We start from the raw sequence: 18,604 nt of genomic DNA on the forward strand, positions 1-18,604 counted from the left end.
AAAATGCCACTCAATCAAATATTGCTACATTTGTTATTTAGACTGGATAAACAAAATAGACCTGATTAAAGTGGAAAAGCTTAAAATATTTAAAATGCTAATACAATAAAACTTTTATCATTGTCTGTAGAACATATTTATCCATCATGAACATTGAACTTAGACTCCCTCTCCTAACCCCTGTTATTTTTATTTTGAGGTTTTTGTTTTTGTTCTTAACCTCAGGTCTGTAGCCACTGTGGGGTAATTAAGTGGAAGAAAGTAGCAGGAACCAAGGAATTGAAGGTGTTTTGTGTATAGATTTGGCTTTCAATGTCTGTCTGCATTAGACTAACATTAAACCTAAAGCCCCTGGCTCACCATGGCCTGAGTTGAGTGTATACATGTTGATTAACTGTTATTCAGGATCTCGTTCAAATTTTAGATTTTTAAATAGTATAGGTTAGGGCAAATAGGAAAATAATTATTCTCTAACATCCTCTCCACTCAAACTTTTTAAAGGTTTTTATACATTTCATTTTCGATATGTAAAGTAACTGCAAAATATCTCTATATAGGCCACAATGCTTTAAGCCTTCCAAATCAAAAGTTGAGCCTCTGCATTTTTTAGTTAAAAGAAAAAGAATTTTTTTGAGAGAGAGGGGGCGCACAGGGAGAGAGAGAACCCCAAGCAGGCTCCACAACCAGTGTAGAGCCCAAAGCGGAGCTCGATCTCAACAACCCTGAGATCATGACCTGAGCCAAAATCAAGAGTCAGACGCCCAACCAACTGAGCCACCCAGCCACCCCAGAAGAAAATTTTTTTTAAGGCCTTTGGTTTGTAGAGTAAGATTTCCAAAGAGCCCTCTGAATTCTGCCAGACCTCAGTCTCCTAAGCCTAGCATGACGTCAACTCTGCCTCCTTCAAGTGAGCATTGAAACAGAATTAAAGTTACCTTTTTTTCACTTTCTAGAACTCAGCAAAAGGAAACTAGGTAAACCAGCTTTGAAAGATTTAAAGCTTTGTGGTCTTTGCATAAAACTCAAAAAGAAAAAGAAAAAAAGGAAGGAAAGAAAGCAAGAAATGTGGCACCCAGTGCATGTAGAGAAACAGGACATTTTTGAACCTCACTGGCTCCTAAATCTAGTTTAACACCTTTATTTCACCGATGGAGGACTGCTCAGGCAAGTTGTGACCTGCCCAAAGTCGCACAATCAGTCGGGAGAACTAGAGGTGGGTTCTCCTAAATAGCAGGCCCAGGCTCAGTCCCTGCCACAGACCCACCTCTGGTAGAGAGCCTCTGGCCACTGATTCCTGGGAACTCTCCTGTGGCCTCCTTAGTGAGGTAAGTTAAACTCTTCCCTGGGATCCCATCCTGGGAACAGGAACCTTCACTTGATCTTAGCCAAAAGGCCGAGAAGCGATGGGAACAGTAACCTTCAATGGGCCATCTTAATTGAATGGCTTCATACAAGGTGATCTGAATACCTTCATATATATTCTAGTTCTCTAACAATTGAGCTATCCAAAACAGGGAAAAGTGGTGCCAAAAAATAATTCTGTATTGCAAAGGTGCCTGCTTTGACTCAAGCAAATCTGGAAGCCGCCTTGGGAAATCTGGCTTCAGTTCCATATCCAGAGTTACATAAGCCCTCAGAGCATATGGTGACTTTGCCAACTTGGTAATTGTACCCTAGTTAGTTAGTATCTCAATTGGTAATCATGCGTCAATTTAAAGATTGAACTTTCTGTTTTTTCACTTTGAAAACCTGTATTCTGAATGGTGCCACATATTTTCCATGGAGTGAGTATTTCTTTAATAGCATAGAACCAGGCTTCTTCCATGATGGTAGACCAAGTGATGTTTTCTGGTTCAAGAGTTGACCATGTTCAAAAGGGTTTGCTATATCTTCTTCTCCCCCTCTCCGCCATAGGCAGATCACATGGTCAATTATTTAGTTCCTGAAGTCCTCACTAGCAATTAGGAAAAGATTGAAGTTCATCAGTAGCTCTTTAAACACAATTCTTTATAATAATCTTACTCCTGATAATAAATAAATCCTTAAATGTTTTGTAAGCTCAGTGTGACTAGATATGTGTAGGTTTCTAGGCATTCCTATTATAGGTAAGGATCATGACCACATGTTCTTTTTATACATTGAAGTTTCTGCAGGTTTTGAATTTACTTTGTTGGCATCTTCATGTCCAGGTGAGAAATGACACAGAACTCCTCTAGTGCACACAGCACAGAGATTCCTTAAGTGACTATTAATATTGAACAATATCAGGGCTCCCAAGGGCTAGGAGTTTCAGTAAGAATACCCTTTTTTCTTTCTCTTCTTTCTTTCTTTTCTTTTCTTTCTTTCTTTCTTTCTTTCTTTCTTTCTTTCTTTCTTTCTTTCTTTCTTTCTTTCTTTTTTTTTTTGCAATTAGTTTATTTGTATCTTATATTGCAGACAGATTCCACCAACGGGGAGAATCCAAGCATCAAGAAATCCCTCTTTCCTCTTTTTAATTCAAAGAATCATTTAAAGCATAGTTCTTCTTTGAAAAAGCTTCCTGTAGTCACTCCACCCATGGTACCCATTTTTACGTACGGTAGCCCTGCACACTGCTCCAGTAAACTTGTTTTACTGATGACCACAGCATGTCTTGTATTTTCATGGGGTCATATTCTCTTTGTGCTAGTTAAGTACCTGAGCCAGTTCCATAAAGTTACTGAAATATCAATTCTTAGCCATTCTGGATTTTGTGAATCAGTTAAGGAAGTTGAAGCATAAAAGGCTACTAAACAAACTAGTGAAAGGCTAGTTTGGGTTGTCTGGTTAGCCACTTGTGGGCAGACGGCATTCATAAAATCCCTTATTTCCTTTAAAGAATTTGATTAACATTTATAATTAACAGTGTCTTTTCATTTGGCTCACAACGTCTGTTAACACTTGGTTGGCAGTTTGTTCTTTGAAACCAAGTTGAATTGACCAAATTGAGTGAGCCAGCAGGCTCCACTTTTCTTAGTTGGTGATTTGCTTTTTCCTTGCCTGGCTCTAGCTTTTGCTGGTCACTTAGTGTAAAGCCAGGGCTTTTGCTTGGCATTTGGCATTATTCTGTGTTCACCAAAATCGGTGAATGGACCAACTGCATTCATCTGGAGTTTGTGGCACAAATTTCCAGGATTTTTATAGTGCGTAATGCTAGACCCAGATTTCCTGGGCAGTGTCTTGGGAATATGATTCAAACCATACTTTTCCCACTTCAGTATCCTTGAAAGCCTGCTAGATTTCTTTGGGCACCACCAAATACAGTGTTTGGATCATTTTCCCAGCAGGAGCAAATTTTTGTTTTATTGAACTGGTTCATAACCTAACTGCAATATGGAATGAGGATACGACAGCAATTTCTGGTACAGCCCAATTTAACTGCTCTCTCTTACAGCGACTAAAACTAACAGCATGGGAATGCTTTAAGGGTTGAGGTTTTAACAAAGCTGCATGACATCTGCCAATTTTTCCTAATGCAGGGAAAATTATTAAGAGGGCAGCAGAATTTAACTGGCATCACTTGCATTGTGAACATTGGGAGAGTTTTGGTTTCGTTTTTTATTGAGGGGCTGGGGTAGAGGTTTGGTTTCCTTTGATTTGCTTTTGTTCTCCTCTTGGGTGTGGTTGCATATCTTAGTAAGGCTTATTAGGGTTCTTATTGAATCCTTGCCCATATTCTGCTCTAGGTGCCCAATTCTGACGGCCCCGATCTGCTGACATTACAGAAAGCCATTCACTCTGCTAGCACCCCGAGCAGCAGACCAAAGGAGTGGCGTCCTGAGAAGATCTCTGATCTACAGACCCAAGTGAGTGGTTCCTGTAACACTCCTAGATTCTTAGACTCTGCAGTGACTATCTCGCTTGAGAGGAGGGCAAGGTTGAGGAATTTAGCCTCTCAGTGTTACAACAAGACTGAGAGTCTCCTCAGATTATATCCTCACTGTGAATAGCAGATGCATCTTGGGAGTCCAGATGAATCTTGTTTCAGTGCCCCATGTCCTAATGGGAAAAGAAGTGAGCTTCCATTAGCCTTCACCTAGCCCCGGGTGGGGTAGGGTAGGGGGGTGGGTGTCAGAGGGGTGTAAGGGGAATAAGTAAGACGTGGTCCCAGCCCATAAATACTACACATCCTAGGAGAGAGAGAAAATCTTATAAGTAACCATAATTCATGGTAAAAAGTGAGACATGCCATAAAATGTAGGGGAGGGTGAGAGGAGGAGGTAGTGGGAAGATGAAGGTTTTGTTAAATATGGTAGCATGTGAATTGGGCCTTGAAAGACAGATATGATAACCTTTCTTGAAAGAACAAGCTTCTGAAATTGATAGTATTTTGATAGAAAACCAAGCAGTTGCCTTAGGAACTGCATAGTATACAGTATTGTATAATTGCATTTATCTGCCATAATGGGGAATAAACAGAAAATGAATCAGTAAATTTTTTCAGGTAACTGAGGTTTATCTCCTTTGGACAACTCTTTTGATTGGAATGTTGTAATATTGCATCTTTTCAGTATCCCATAATGAGCACAGTGACTTAATCTAACTTGTTTTTTGATGATATTAACATTTTTAAAAATCTAATATTCCTCTGTACTGTAATTTCTGATAACCCTCATGAGCTTTTGAAGCTCTAGGATTGCTTATACCTATAGATGACCACAGATTTCTGTGATTTGGAGGAAGAGGGTCTATTTTTATAGGTTTGTTGTTTACTTTCTTTAACTGTTACTTAGAGCCACTGACAGGAATTCCCAAATTTCACTTGTATTTGCCCAACCATTTATGTTTTCTGCTTCTAATATAATGTAGGCTAAGGGGAGGGAAGGTGATAGAAAGGGTATAGAGAACCAGATATCCAAGTTTTTGGATATGTATCTGAACTAAGAGCACAAGGCTCTGAGTGAGGGCCTGATGTTCTCTTCCCAGTTTTATATAAAAGAGTACGGGGAAAAACAAACTGAGGGTTCTAGAGGGGAGGGGGATGGGAGGATGGGTTAGCCCGGTGATGGGTATTAAAGAGGGCACGTTCTGCATGGAGCACTGGGTGTTATACGCAAACAATGAATCATGGAACACTACATCAAAAACTAATGATGTAATGTATGGGGATTAACATAACAACAAAAAATTTAAAAAAAAGAGTATGGGGCTTTAGAACCTTCTTTGTGTAGCCATTTCTTTTGCTAAGAAGCCCTTTTCAGGTTACTTTGTATCTCCAGCTGGACCCAAATTATTGTAATTGCTCAACAGTTGCATGTGGTCAGGGCTATAAAAATCACCAGGAGCCTCATTGTGTTATCATTCCAGTTTCAATAACAAAAAACGTAACTTTGAGCACTTAGGATGTACACTGTACTGTGCCACCTCCCCTGGGGACCACAAAGCTTTCATGGACAGACTTTGGAATAGTCATGGAGGATGCTTCCTCAAGAGCAATTTCTACCTAAGTCCATTCTCAAGCAATTTCCCTTTGATTCAGTGCTCTGATCCTTCAAATCTTGTAGTATTCCTTGAGATCATCAACATTTTATTAAAACTTTGCCAAGCCCTTAAACGGATGGCTCTTGAAGATTGGTAGCCAGAGGTGGCCCAAGACTAGGGCTACATCCTGAGTGCAGGGTCCCCGTTGAGGGCCTTGAATTTCAGGGTGCTTTCACATGCCTCTTCTGATGGTAAGCCTCATCACACATCACATGGAGGAGGAGAGGGGAGTGAACCACCTTTCACCAGTGGGGGAGCCCGTGGTTCAGCAGTCGCCTGAGAAGAGTTGCCTAGTGTAGGCTAGGTGGCTGCCAGGACCCTCCCTTCTGCCTTGAAGCACAGTCCCCTCCATGGTAAAGCACCTGTGGGGTCCGGGCCCCAGCCACACAGCAGACAAGCAGGGCAGCTGTGAGCCCATGTTAGGAATCCAAAGCCTCCTGTGAGTGAATTGTGTTTTAGAGTCTGCAGGGCTTTTGCTTGTTTTTCTCTGCTTTGTTCACTTTTCAGTGCTTAGACCTTCCCCCCACCCCCAAAAAAGTAAAAGTGCAGAAAGGGAACATTTAGATTTTATAATATCAAGGAAGAGGGAAAATTGGGGCGATCAGAATAGAAGGGGGATATGCAGTTTTTCGCTGAGTGTATTGCTACCTAAATGAAACATTGCATTTCTTCAGTTTTCTCTTGCCGCTAGATTAGGGTTGAATGGCTGAGTCCTGGCTGGTGAAAAATAAGTGGCAGGTTTATGTGGAGCTGTTGGGAAGTCTTCTCAAAAAGGGAGAGGCATATTCCTTTTGCTGCTTCCTGCTGGCTGAGGCATGAGATCTCCCCCCTGTAAAGGTGGGATGCCGTCAGAGAGCAGGTACCTAAGCCTTTCATCAGCCACCACACCAGCTCTAGATTTCTTATCTAGATTTCTAGGCTTTTTCGTTAAAGCTAAATAACTTCGATCTTGTCTGAAAAAGAACAAAAGGACAGATAAGGCTAGACTTAGCCCCTCCTCCCCTGTGCCTGCCCTGCAGGCTACATGCAGTCATCTCAGATCTGTGCTCCGTCTCTCCCAGCTTTGGAGTCTACTCTAAATTAAGTCCTATGCGCGCTCTCATCTTTTCTTTCAGAGCCAGCCGTTAAAATCACTGCGCAAGCTGTTACATCTCTCTTCAGCCTCAAATCACCCGGCTTCCTCAGACCCCCGCTTCCAGCCCTTAACGACTCAACAAGCCAAAAATTCCTTCTCAGAAATCCGGATCCACCCTCTGAGCCAGGCCTCTGGCGGGAGCACTAACATCCGGCAGGAGCCCACACCAAAGGGCAGACCAGCCCTCCAGCTGCCAGGTCAGATGGACTCTGGTTGGCATGTGTCCTCTGTGACCCGGAGTGCCACAGAGGGGCCTTCTTACTCTGAACAGCTGGGTGCCAAGAGTGGGCCAAATGGGCACCCCTATAACAGAACAAATCGGTCTCGAATGCCAAATCTGAATGATTTAAAAGAGACAGCCTTGTAATGTGTGCTGGGGTGGGGGGTGGGGGGCTAGGTAAGCCAGTGGGAAGGGGATGGGAGGGTGTGGGTGGGTGGGGAATGGGCTGGGCTGGGGTGGTCAGCCAGTATTTTCAGCTTTATGAAGGTGAGTGCAATATTGTATGTGTGGAGCCCTCTGGCTCCTCACGGTCACAAATGATAGTCAGGGATCTTAGAGCCACAGGAGTTCCTTAGGGACCGCCAGTCCCCATGGATCTTGTGTGAGAATGGATAGAGTGTGCCATTGAGGAAGAAGACATTCTTGCCAGTTTCTCCCCTGTACATTCCAGCTTTAGTGCAATCCCTGTTGAACTTGGGAAAGCCAGGATGTGTTCTGGTACTGCAAGGGATAGAAAAACTCATGCTGACCGATGCCCTTACCACAGTTTTGTTTTTTGGTTTTTGGGTTTTTTTGGCCTAAACTAAATGTGGGGTTTATTGTAATCCAAGAGTATCCCTTTGAAGGGTTAGCAGATGAACTAACTGTAAGTCTTAAATTGTTTTCTAAACTTCCATATTTGATAGGATTTGTAACATTTATTTATAATTAATATTGTACTGTTCTAATCATACCTTTTATGTTAAATGTAAAGTTATTTTGAGCTGTTTGGAACATTGTGAAGCAGTGGGACAGCTACAGTAGTTTCTATAAAAACTAAACAGTAACATTTATATATTGCATCAGGAGTATTTTATTCTATATATAAATATATATATATGGTAAATATCTGTCTGTTTTATAAATATAATCATTTAAAGAAAGTATCATTATGACACTATCTGCCATATTTTTATACATTTGTGATATGAAGTGAGTATTATACTTCTAATCAAGGGAGTTGAATTGTGGCTATGTGTGACTAACAGTGGGAACCGTGCTCAACTTTTAGGCCCCAGCAGTAGCCTCTAGACATGATCCTTGGTAGCAGATGAGATGCAGCATCTCCTCCCGAACCCATAGGCAAGAAAGGTGGTTAGGCCAGTGAGAACTCTAGCAGGTCTCTGTCCTGTCTCTGTCCTCACAGTTGGCTCCTGTTCGCATCCAGGGACGTTCCTTGCACCTGAGGGGAGAATAGATCCAGGGTTATTCATGGGTCTTTGTTGAGAGAATATGCTTTTCTCCTTAGCATTGGTGTAGAGTGTAGACCAAAGATTTGCCAGTGAACATTCCTAGGTTGCAAGGTTGCAAGAGGCACCTGTCTGTAGATCTTGCAAACCAGCTCTATGCTCCTGAATCCTGTGCACTGTACCGGAGACTCTTGGCTGGTGGGGTGTGAGATCCGTGTGTGGCATTTCTATTTCTAAATGTTTTTGTTGTTCTTGTTGTTGTGATTGCTCTTTCCAGTATATTTAAAAGGCTCCTGAAGCAATTCCAGATGTAGAGAAAATTGCTATACTCATTTTTTTCTTCCTGGGACTGTCCATTTATAACAAGGTTATCACGTACATCAGTACACACACACGATCAGAACGGGACTTCTCTCCCTCATTTGACCTCCTTCGACTCCCAAGTTATTCTCAAGCATCATCAAGGCCTATGGCCAACAAGGGTTATAGCCCGGTGTCTCTGGGCCATTCTTGACAGAAATCACCTCAATACCATCTATCAAGAGAATTAGATTTTTGGAAGTAGTCTCTTAGCAATAATATTTTTAAAGACCCACCCCCACCCCTCAAAGGGGTAACTTCTCAATATTTATTACTTGTCCCAGGATTCTGAGAGCATCGACCCCTGAATCAAGTCAGCGATAATTGAAATGTGCTGAATTACTGCTCCCCCTCCCCCCAAGATTTTGAGAATCATAGCTCTGATGATTATAAAGATTATAAAGAAAAGGTCTTCGTTTCTTTGAAGCTTAAATTGTGTGCATATTACATTTTTATATAACTACTGTAATGTGTATTGATTATATATAGAGGTCATTTTAAGGTGCTTTTTATTTGATTTTAATAAGTGTAATAGGCACTAAAATGAAACTCAACTGGGTACTATCATTAAAACAGTTTGATTCAAACCAATAGTTTGCATGCTCTTTGGTTCTTTTTATATCTTGTTTCTTTCACCAGTTCAGTACTGTTCAAGTAGCTCTGAATTCTGGCTTTTCCCAGGCAAGCTGCTCAGTTATATAAGTGACGTGAACCCTTAGCAGTTTTTGCCTGGATACTAATGAACTCTAAAAGGGTGTGTAACTCTTCTTTTTCATACTAGATCTGTACCTTGTATCCCCCCTCCTTGCAAACCAGAAACTACATTTTTTTCCTCCGGAAAGACTTCTCACTGTGCTGTGCGCTTAGGAACTGCGCAGTCACATTGCCATGCTGTGGCATTTGAGGCTCGTTGTCACCTAGGGGCTGGTTTCCCATGTTTTCATCCTTGCTAACACTGGGATCTCAGATGTTTGCAGAACATTTATATTCATGATGGTTCTTCAAAGAAGGGCTAGAATAATTGCCTTCTACCTAGAGCAAAAGTAAACCTAACTGATGAAGAGTCAATACATACTTTTCGTACATTCCCAGATTTGAGCCAGAAAATATCTACAGTATTTTCAACTAGTGTTTTTGAGGTAGCTCTTTTATCCTCGTCTCTGCTTTTGTCCATTCTGACTTTTCATTGACCTCAGTAAGCTATAATAAGTGAACTACAATCCGCATTTCTAGCATGTATAATTCTCTTCCTGCTCGCCGAGGGGAATGGTCAAGTTTTCTCTCAAATCTAATGGGCCCTCTCTTAGCTTTTAGCTGTTGTTTTCCTCTGGTAGATGAATCATTGACCTCACAAAAATTGCCATCCATGATGAGAAGGATTTGATTTAAAGTCACAAAAGTCTGCATTTTCTTTAGGAAGAGAAATTTAGGATGTTCATATTCTGCTCTCTGCCCTAACTTCCTAACGGATAAAATACCACTGAATGAAGGCTTAATGAATTACTTTGTTTTATGGAAGTATTGCTGATCTCCTTTTGAAAAGAAACTCTGCTTCTCTGTTTTTCTACTTTTGCTTTACCACCATCCTCGTTCTTCTTCTCAGAAGTTCTGAATGAACTTTTACTGAACCTTGCTTGGTCTCAGTCTGAGGGTTAGCCTCTTCAGAGCCCAAGATCAAAAGTGTTCCATGCTAAGGAGCTCAAGTGAGCTGTCTCTGTAGCAGTGGTTCTCAGTCAGGGCCAATTCTGCCTCCCTGGGACATTTGGCAACATCAGGAGACATGGTTGGTTGTTATAAGCAGGAGTGGTGGGGGAGCTCCTGGCATCTAGTGGGTAGAGGCCAGGGATGCTGCTGAACATCCTGCCGACAGAGGATCCCCCCACAAACAAAGAATGATCCAGCCTCAAATGTCACTCGTGGTGAGGTTGAGAAACCCTGCTCTACTGGATTCCAAGCCCACTGCTCTGCAGAGCTTGGCTCTGTCCTTGTTCTCTCCAGGCTACTGGAGAAACTGCGGGTATGAATTCTGCAGTATCTCATTTTCTGCAAGAATCTTCTACCACTTTTTTTGAATCCCTGGAATCCTGTTTGTTTTCATTGTCTGGGCCTGCTACAAGGTGCGTCCTTTGGGAGGAGACCAGAGTGGCTTTATAGGTGTTTGAGTACTTAAATTCTAGGTCAGCATCTTGAGAAAATCTTGCATAGAGCCATGAGGCTTATATTTAGAAGCGAGCAGCAGCCTGGCAGATTGGCATGATTTTTACCAACTGCTCAAAGGCATCCATGGCTTCTAGCTGTGTCTCCCAAAGGAAAATGTCATTGTCTTTTATTCAAGGCATTTAATAGCTCTTTACAAATATTGGCATATGACAGACCGATTAGAAGCAAAAAAACTCTCTCCTGGTGGTTGTGATGTGGCTGTTATAGGAGTGTTTGTGCTGTACGCTTTGGTTAAATCTGTTTTAAAACCTGCTTTAAGATTTGCCATATGCAGTTGTACTTTAATTCTAAGCTCAGAGCTGTGCTGGTTAGTTTCTAGTCACGTCCTGTATTATAAAGTATGTTGTGGTTGTAGAGTTAGCCAGTTTAGCATGTTCCTAATCTGAAAATTAGTGGACTTCACTAGGAAATGCTATCCCATTTTCCCTTCCCAGCACCCCTTATCTTAGTTAACGTCATAGTATCCTCACTTCTTAAACTAGTTTTTAGAGTAAATAAGGAAAAAAGCCATTTATTTTCTTCTAGCTATGTATTGAGAATGACTCAATAAGTGTACAACTTTTTTTTAAAGGCCAGAGGATTACTTTTCAAGTGTGTAGAAGGCTGTGTCCATTTCTGTTCACCTAGGTCCTGGTGGTGACCCAACTTGCAGCAAGGGCAATCGCTCATTGCGACTTACTCCCAGAGTTCAGCTGGGACTCAGAAATCTGCATATTCTCTCCTGGTCACAACATTTTTTCTGGAGAGCACTGCTTTTATATCTAGAAGTTCGTTACCTCCTACATTATAGTGGGATATTGAGCTCCATGTGAGCACTGAGATCCGCAGACTCATACTTTTGTGAGCTGGGGATATGGTATGATACACTGAACCAAGTCAGAACATATTGAAATATTTCCTTGCCTCCTTCAGTTCATCACTATTAAAGTGTGTAGGCAGAGACAATGGATTTACGCTTTTTAAAAAATGGTTTCTTTAAAAGGGGCTGCAGGAAAGCATCCTGCTGCTAATCTCCAGGGCCAGAATCTCACAAGTTTCTCTCAGAGACTTAAAGAACCATCTTACAAAAACAAAACCTTGTAAGTGGTTCTGATTTCTTCATTTTGTATCTTAACCAGCTGAAATATAGAATATCTTGAGGTCTGATTCATCAGCTGGGTAAAAAATTCCGTCTTCGAAACCATGAGTAAATGCAAGAAAATGAAGCCGTGACAGGACGAGTCCCTCGTCTGTCTGTATACACACAATGTGGTAGAAGTAAGGTGGCGAGGAAACTCTGGGCCTGCTGCCCTATTCTATTCTATTCTTTTTTAATTGAATGTACTATAAAAGATCATAGACTTGTGCCAAGTCAGTTACTCTGTGAATATTCATTTCCCTTAGTGCTTTGTTAATTCATCAGCGTTAGGCCTGGTCCTGACTCCACCTTTCTCCACTCCAGGCACTGGCCCACCTTTCTGTGTATTTCCTATAGGATATTAAAGATGATCATGACCTACATTGTATCTTCATTCAATAACTGTTTACTCCCAAATTTGAGGGAGGTGTGTCTTTTGTTTTGCCAGAAAAAATTTGTAGTAGTCTGCACGTTGGATTTCTAGGGCCAGAGAACTGCAGCAGTGAAACTGGTTTCACTTCTAAGGCCCTTCATTACCCACAAGGTTAAGCTCTCTGAACCGCATTTGATCCTTGGGTCATATTTTGATCCTCCTTTGGAATCTTAAAAAAAAATCGGTGTCCATGTTGTATGCAGATTAGAAGTTGCCTTGTTCGCTACTCTTCCAGCACAGAGTATCAGGGAGAAAGAGGCCTTATCCGTTCCTCCATCCCTTCCGTTTTGACAGACTGCTAAGATTTCCTCAGGACTTCCTTTGGTTTGGGATTTTACTTTCCCAAAAGCCTGATCTGATTCATTTCAGGCATAGACAAGCTTGTCCTAGTGCTCTGCTTCAGGGCTAATCAGATGAAACCCAGGAATAGAAAAGGTAGATGCCTTGACTTTTGTCCCTGTTGGGGGATTAAAGTGTTTATCGCCAGAGTTATCAAAAGCTCTAGTTACAAAGCATTCAGAGTTTCAAGGAAAAAAAAAATGATGCTTTTTCTCTTGGAGAACTTTTAAGTTCTCCACCATGGCTTAGATTTTCCAAAATGGAAAGCAAAGCTTGTATAAAATCCATTTTCACTAGAGATATACAATTGAGTATAGTCATCTCAGTCTATTTCCCTCTCCTTATTTCCGCCTTGGTCACTGATTGAGTCAGGCTGGAGGGGTAAGTTATGATTGCAAGAAGTGAATTTTCACTGTAAACTTGGATTGATTAACAGAAACAATAAAACCAAACAAAATAGTTGCCCCTAATTCCTATCTCCAAGAATTGCTTTGTGCCATTTCGAATTCAGGTAGTTATTCTGTATATACTTAGAAGACTGTTCTGAGCTTCTTCAATCTCCAGGAAGTTCAAAAGGGGTATCTGGGAAGACACAGGGCAGGGTGATTTTGAGAACCCTACTCATGCATGAAATTAAAAATATGGATAAGCCAGAATGATGTAACATCCAAATTTGTGGTAGATGAAGAATCAGTGGAAATTCTTAATTGCACAGACTTTATAATCCATAATACAGAGTGTAATTCCATACTTTTTACTGTGGCAAGGGTGTGATGTGGTGTTAACCTTTTTAATTTTTGAATCCAAACTGAATTTAAAGTGTTGAATATTTAAATTCCTCACAAGCTAATTATGAACCATTTGTAAAGTGTTTATATAACTCTTTGTATCATGTGTTGGTACATCTTATCAAGTTTTTTCTGGCATGTATTCCATTCTAAACTTCTGTAAAAATTTCTATTGTTGCTGTAAATATTATACAAATATCTATTCCGTGGTAACCTTAATTATCAGCATGAAATGGTTAATTTTTACTGAGCACAATGTATTTTTGAATGGATCTTCCCAAATGTCTTTAATAAAATGCAGATTTTGCACTGACTGATGTGATTATCAGGCTGTCCCCATCTTGAGCATTGTGGTCCCTCCTTTTGTACAGCAAGCAGCTCCATGTTAGTTCCTTCTTTGTAAAGAACTCATTTGATTTCAAATGGGGGATAATGGGCCTTTGAAGTTGAAAGCAGTTTAAGGGACAGAAAGTAATGTTAAAGCAGGGCAAATCCTGTTACTTAATGATGATAGTCTTTTTTTTTTCCCTATTTATAAAGCTCTTTTTCCCTCCTGGCCTTTTGAAAACTGGTTTCTTTCATACTGGAGTGTTGTGTTGTCTCCTTTGCACATTGCTAGACACTCACTTGGTGGTTTGGGAGGATGGGAAGAGATGTCTGCCTCCTGCTCAGTGTGATGGAGAAAGCAAAGATGAAGTATTTCTTCATGTTTTAGAGTAGGAGTTTGGCAAACTTTGTTTTTTATTTTCTGCCGGATAGTAAATAATTGAGGCTCTGTGGGCCATAAGCAGCATAGGCAATATGTAAATGGGTATGGCTGTGTTCCAATAAAACTTTATTTACAAAAACAGATGGGGGTGGGGGCAGATTTACCGACCCATTTTAGGCCCTCACTTTTGTCTTTGGTCATTTGCTCAGTTGGTCTTATTGTTAATGGGGGAAAGGACTTAAATTGTGTGATAACATATATAAATATTCTCCAACTTTATCTCTAAACAAAGGATAGGAACTAAAACCCAGTGATGTGCATTCTTAAAAGCACCGTGTCTCCAACTTCTTCACTCCCGAGTTTCTCCTTACCGTCCCAGAAACTTGTGGTCTGTGATTTCAACTATACTTTTTATCAAGACTGAATCAAACGATCTATTGGCTTGTAATTTTTCTGTTTGTAGCACTTATTATGGCTGGGCACAATGCCAAGGCTTTTACTTTTATTATTACATTTACTTGTCAGAGCAATTCACTGAAGCGAGTAGTATCCTCATTTTGTGGATGAGGAAACTGAGGTTTATGGACTTCACGTTAACTTACCCACGGTCACCTGGCTAGGATTTGAAGCCTAGTGTGTTCACTGTGAAGCCCACACCCTTCAACACTAGTAAGCAGGGCAGTTGCTGCGTCTCCACGTATAGAGAACTGACATGGGGTTCATGACATATATGCGATTCATGTGCCATCTTTCATCTCCCAGCAGGTGGTAGTTGATTTGATTTGAGAACAGAGCAGTTCGTTGAAACAAGTCACTAGAGGTCCAGAGACTGGTGAAGTGGCTAAGAGCACAGGATCTGGAGTCTGATTGCCTGAGTAGAATCCTGGCTGTATCACCTACATCTTGTGTGGCCTTAGTCATGTGACTTAACTTTTCTGTGCCTCAGTTTCCTTGTCTTTGAATGGAAATAATAATAGTACCTACTTCATTGGGTTGTTGTGAGGATTTAATAAGATGGTAACCTGCAAAGCACTTGATAGATTCTAAATAAATAGTAGCTAGCTATTATTTGTGCCTCAGTTGGCAGCCCTATGAAGTTAAAAAGCAGTGTTACTGGGTCTTGACTGCCAGTTCTAGAGAGCTATTAAGCTCTTTAGATGTACTTATGCTATTTGATCTTCACATCAGCCTTGTAAAGTTGTCGGGGTTAAGAACCACCCAGCCTGGCACTATTCTTGGGATCACAAGGGAAGCAACAGCCCTTACAGCTGTGCATTTGTCGGCAGGCCTTGCCGCCCACGCTCCAGGTAGACACAGAGATGGGCTTCTGTCAGCGTCTCTCCAGAGGCTCACCTGAGGGGTGCAGTCTTCTGGCCTCCGAGACTGCATTCATAGTGGTACCTTTATTTTGAAAGGCCCAAGTAACCTTTGCTTTGTCCAAGTAACCTTCTCCCACACTCAATACCAAAATCAGCTCCGATTTTTTTTTAATCTTGGCAACACTTAATGCCACTTCTTTGTTCATAGCATTTCATTTAGTTGTTTAAAAGTCTCCTGCAATATGTTATGTATATTTTACCGCAATTAAAAAAAAAAAAATCTCCTGAAAGTGTAGACTTTCACACTCTAGCATTTGTGAGACTAAAAGTAAACGTGTTCACCTAAGGTAAAATAATGAGTTGTTACTACACTACATACATTTTTTTAATTGAAATTTTTCCCCACAAAAGAAATAATACTACAAACATAGTTCATGTGTTAGCAAGATTCTGTTAGGCTTCAGATGTCCCTCAATAAAAGTTTTGTTTTTATACTTTGTTATAAATTAAATGAAGTAAATAATTAATATGCTGTTATAAACAAGTTGCCTGAAGATAAGCATCTTATGGATATCGATATATCATTGTTTATTAAATCCTGGAGTATAGAGCAATTTCCAATGTGAAATCTCAGCTGGCTTTGCAGAAATTGACATATTGACCCTAAAATTCATATGGAAATTCAAAGGACTCAATAGCCAAAACATTTTTGGAGAATTCACATGTTCCAATTTCAATACTCACTACAAAGCTACAGTAATCAAAACTGTGTGGTACTGGCATAAAAGACATATAAATCAATGGAATAGAACTAAGAATCCAGAAATAAATTCTCACCTTTATGGTCAATTGATTTCTCAAAAAGGATGCCAAGACCATTCAGGGGGAAAAATGGTCTTTTCAACAAATGGCGCTGGGACAACTGGATGTCCACGTGCAAAGAATGAAGTTGGACCCCTACCTCATATCATTTTCAAAAAGTAACCCAAAATAGATCAAAGATCTAAATGTAAGAGGTAAAACTATAAAACTCTTGAAAGAAAACAGAGGAGTAAATCTTCATGATCTGGATTTGGCAATGGTTTCTCAGGTATGACACCAAAAACACAAGCAACAAAAAGAAAAGAATAAATTGAACTTAATCAAAATTTTAAAATACGTTTCTAAGGATTCCATCAAGAGAGTAAAAAGAGAACCTACAGAATAGGAGAAAATATTTGCAAGTTGTGTATCTGGTAAGGGGATTGTATCTAGAATATATAAAGAACTCTTACAGTTCAATAATAAAAAGACCGCCTGATTTTAAAATGGGTAAAGGATCTGAATAGACATTTCTCCAAAGAGTTGTACGAAAGGGCAGTGAACACGTAAAAAGATACTTAGCCTCATTAGTCATAGGGAAATGCAGATCAAAACCAGTGTGATACTACTTCATACACACCAGGATGGCTCTAATCAGAAAGGTAATAACAAATGTGGAGAACCTGGAACTCTCATATATTGCTGGTGGGAACACATAACAGTGTGGCCACTTTGGAAAATTGACAGTTCCTCAAAAGGTTAAACATAGAGTTGCCATGTAACCCAACAGTTATACTCCAAGGTATATACCCAAGATAAATAAAAACACCTCCAAACAAAAACTTGTACACAGTTGTTTATAGCAGCATTATTCATAATAGCCAAAAACATGGAAACAACCCAGATGTCCATCAACAGATGAATGGATAAATACAATGTGATCTATGCATATAAATGGAATGATACTCAGCTGTAAAAAGGAATTAAGTACATGCTACAACATGAATGAACCTTGGAAAAACACTATGCTAAGCAAAAGAAGCCAGACAGAAAAGACCACAATTGTATGATTCCATTTACATGAAATGTCAAGAATAGGCAAATCTACAGAAACAGAAAGTGGATCAGTGGTTGCCTAGGGCTAGGTGGGTGAGTTGGTTGGGGCGGGGGGGGGACGATGGCTAATGGGTGCAGGGTTTCTTTGTAGGGTGATGAATTTTTCTAAAATTGTGATAATGGTCACTCTTGAGTATACTAAAAGTCATTCATAGTACACTTGAAATGGGTGAAATTTGTATGGTATATGACTATCTCATTAAACCTTTACAAAACAAAAATTTCCAACATGAACAACTACTTGGAGAACCTTTATCGCTGCCTCACACCGTTTCATTCTTTTCTTCTTTCCCCTTAACTGTACTCCCCTCCTGTGTTGTAGAGGACCTGAGCTCTTAGCTACCGCCATTTTCTCTGACAATCCATGTCATGATAAAAGTTCATTCAGCTTTCCAGTAAGGGGCTCCGATCCGGCGTCTGCTCTAAATGGATTTATTCAAGTTTTCCTAAGGCCAGAGAAGGATTTTTTTTTTTTTCCCCTCCACCTTGAATTTGATATGTTTGTATCTGAGAGAATACTGAGCAAGGAAAGCTTTTTTCCAGCTTCAAGTATACAGCATGGGGATTAGAAGGATGGTGGGTTGAATATAAAGCTGTTCTAAGCCCAAAACACCAGGGAGGAGATTTGGGGCTTTTAGGAGGCTTCCTGCTCACAGAGAAGGTGAATGTGATGTCCAGTATTGCGTGAGTGGGAGTCCATTCAGTTGGCTTGGCATTTGAAATAGAAAGTAACTTAGGAAAATGAGCCGCTAGTAGAGGTTCGGCAGTGTCAAGGCCAGGACAGTCTTGGATTCCCCAGTCTTGACAGAGGGCCCTCATCCTCTGCTGTCACCCCCCTCAGCGCCTACTTTCATATACCTCTCCTTTCCACCCCCCGTGTTTTCAGCCTCTCCCAGGGAAGGGCCTGAAAACTCAGGCCGAGCTATAAACGACAGAGGAGACTTAGGCTGTTGTCCCTGAAAGGTCCCTGCTTAATGCATTCCGCAGGCCCATTCCTGGCCCGGTCCTTCCCAAGGCCGTTTCAGCCTCAGGAGCAGGCATGCTTGTGTGTTGCAAGGCAAGGGGGAGAGGGTAAACAGTTGGGTCACAAGAGACGTAGCCACATTGCCCTTCTTAGGACGTAGGGTCTGACCACTTCCTGCAAAGCATGCAGTTAGCTAATGGGCCTCCCTGGGTAGCCAGTGATAGCTCCTGGGCCTACTGTTTTTAAAATGTTAAGCTTGTTGAAAAATGGTAGCCCTAGATAAGGGGAAATTCTGGTGTGCTCTGGTCATTTGGATTTCCTAAAGATAGACAAACTTTGCTACTTAGATGTGCAG

At 40.8% G+C, this 18,604-nt stretch overlaps 1 protein-coding gene across 1 annotated transcript in view; it reads left to right on the plus strand.

The window, feature by feature from the left end:
- Positions 1–13,896, plus strand: part of CDKL5 (cyclin dependent kinase like 5) — a 209,672-nt gene extending 195,776 nt beyond the window's left edge. Inside the window, exons 17-18 of the mRNA XM_032389645.1 lie at positions 3,705–3,824; positions 6,615–13,896. Of these exons, the coding sequence (XP_032245536.1) occupies positions 3,705–3,824; positions 6,615–7,001 (507 nt within the window). The 3' untranslated portion in view covers positions 7,002–13,896. The remainder of the gene's footprint in view (positions 1–3,704; positions 3,825–6,614) is intronic.
- The last annotated feature ends 4,708 nt before the right edge of the window (positions 13,897–18,604 follow it).

Source organism: Phoca vitulina, unplaced genomic scaffold (genome assembly GCF_004348235.1).
Source record: "Phoca vitulina isolate PV1807 unplaced genomic scaffold, GSC_HSeal_1.0 scaffold55, whole genome shotgun sequence".
In the NCBI taxonomy this organism is placed as follows: domain Eukaryota; kingdom Metazoa; phylum Chordata; class Mammalia; order Carnivora; family Phocidae; genus Phoca; species Phoca vitulina.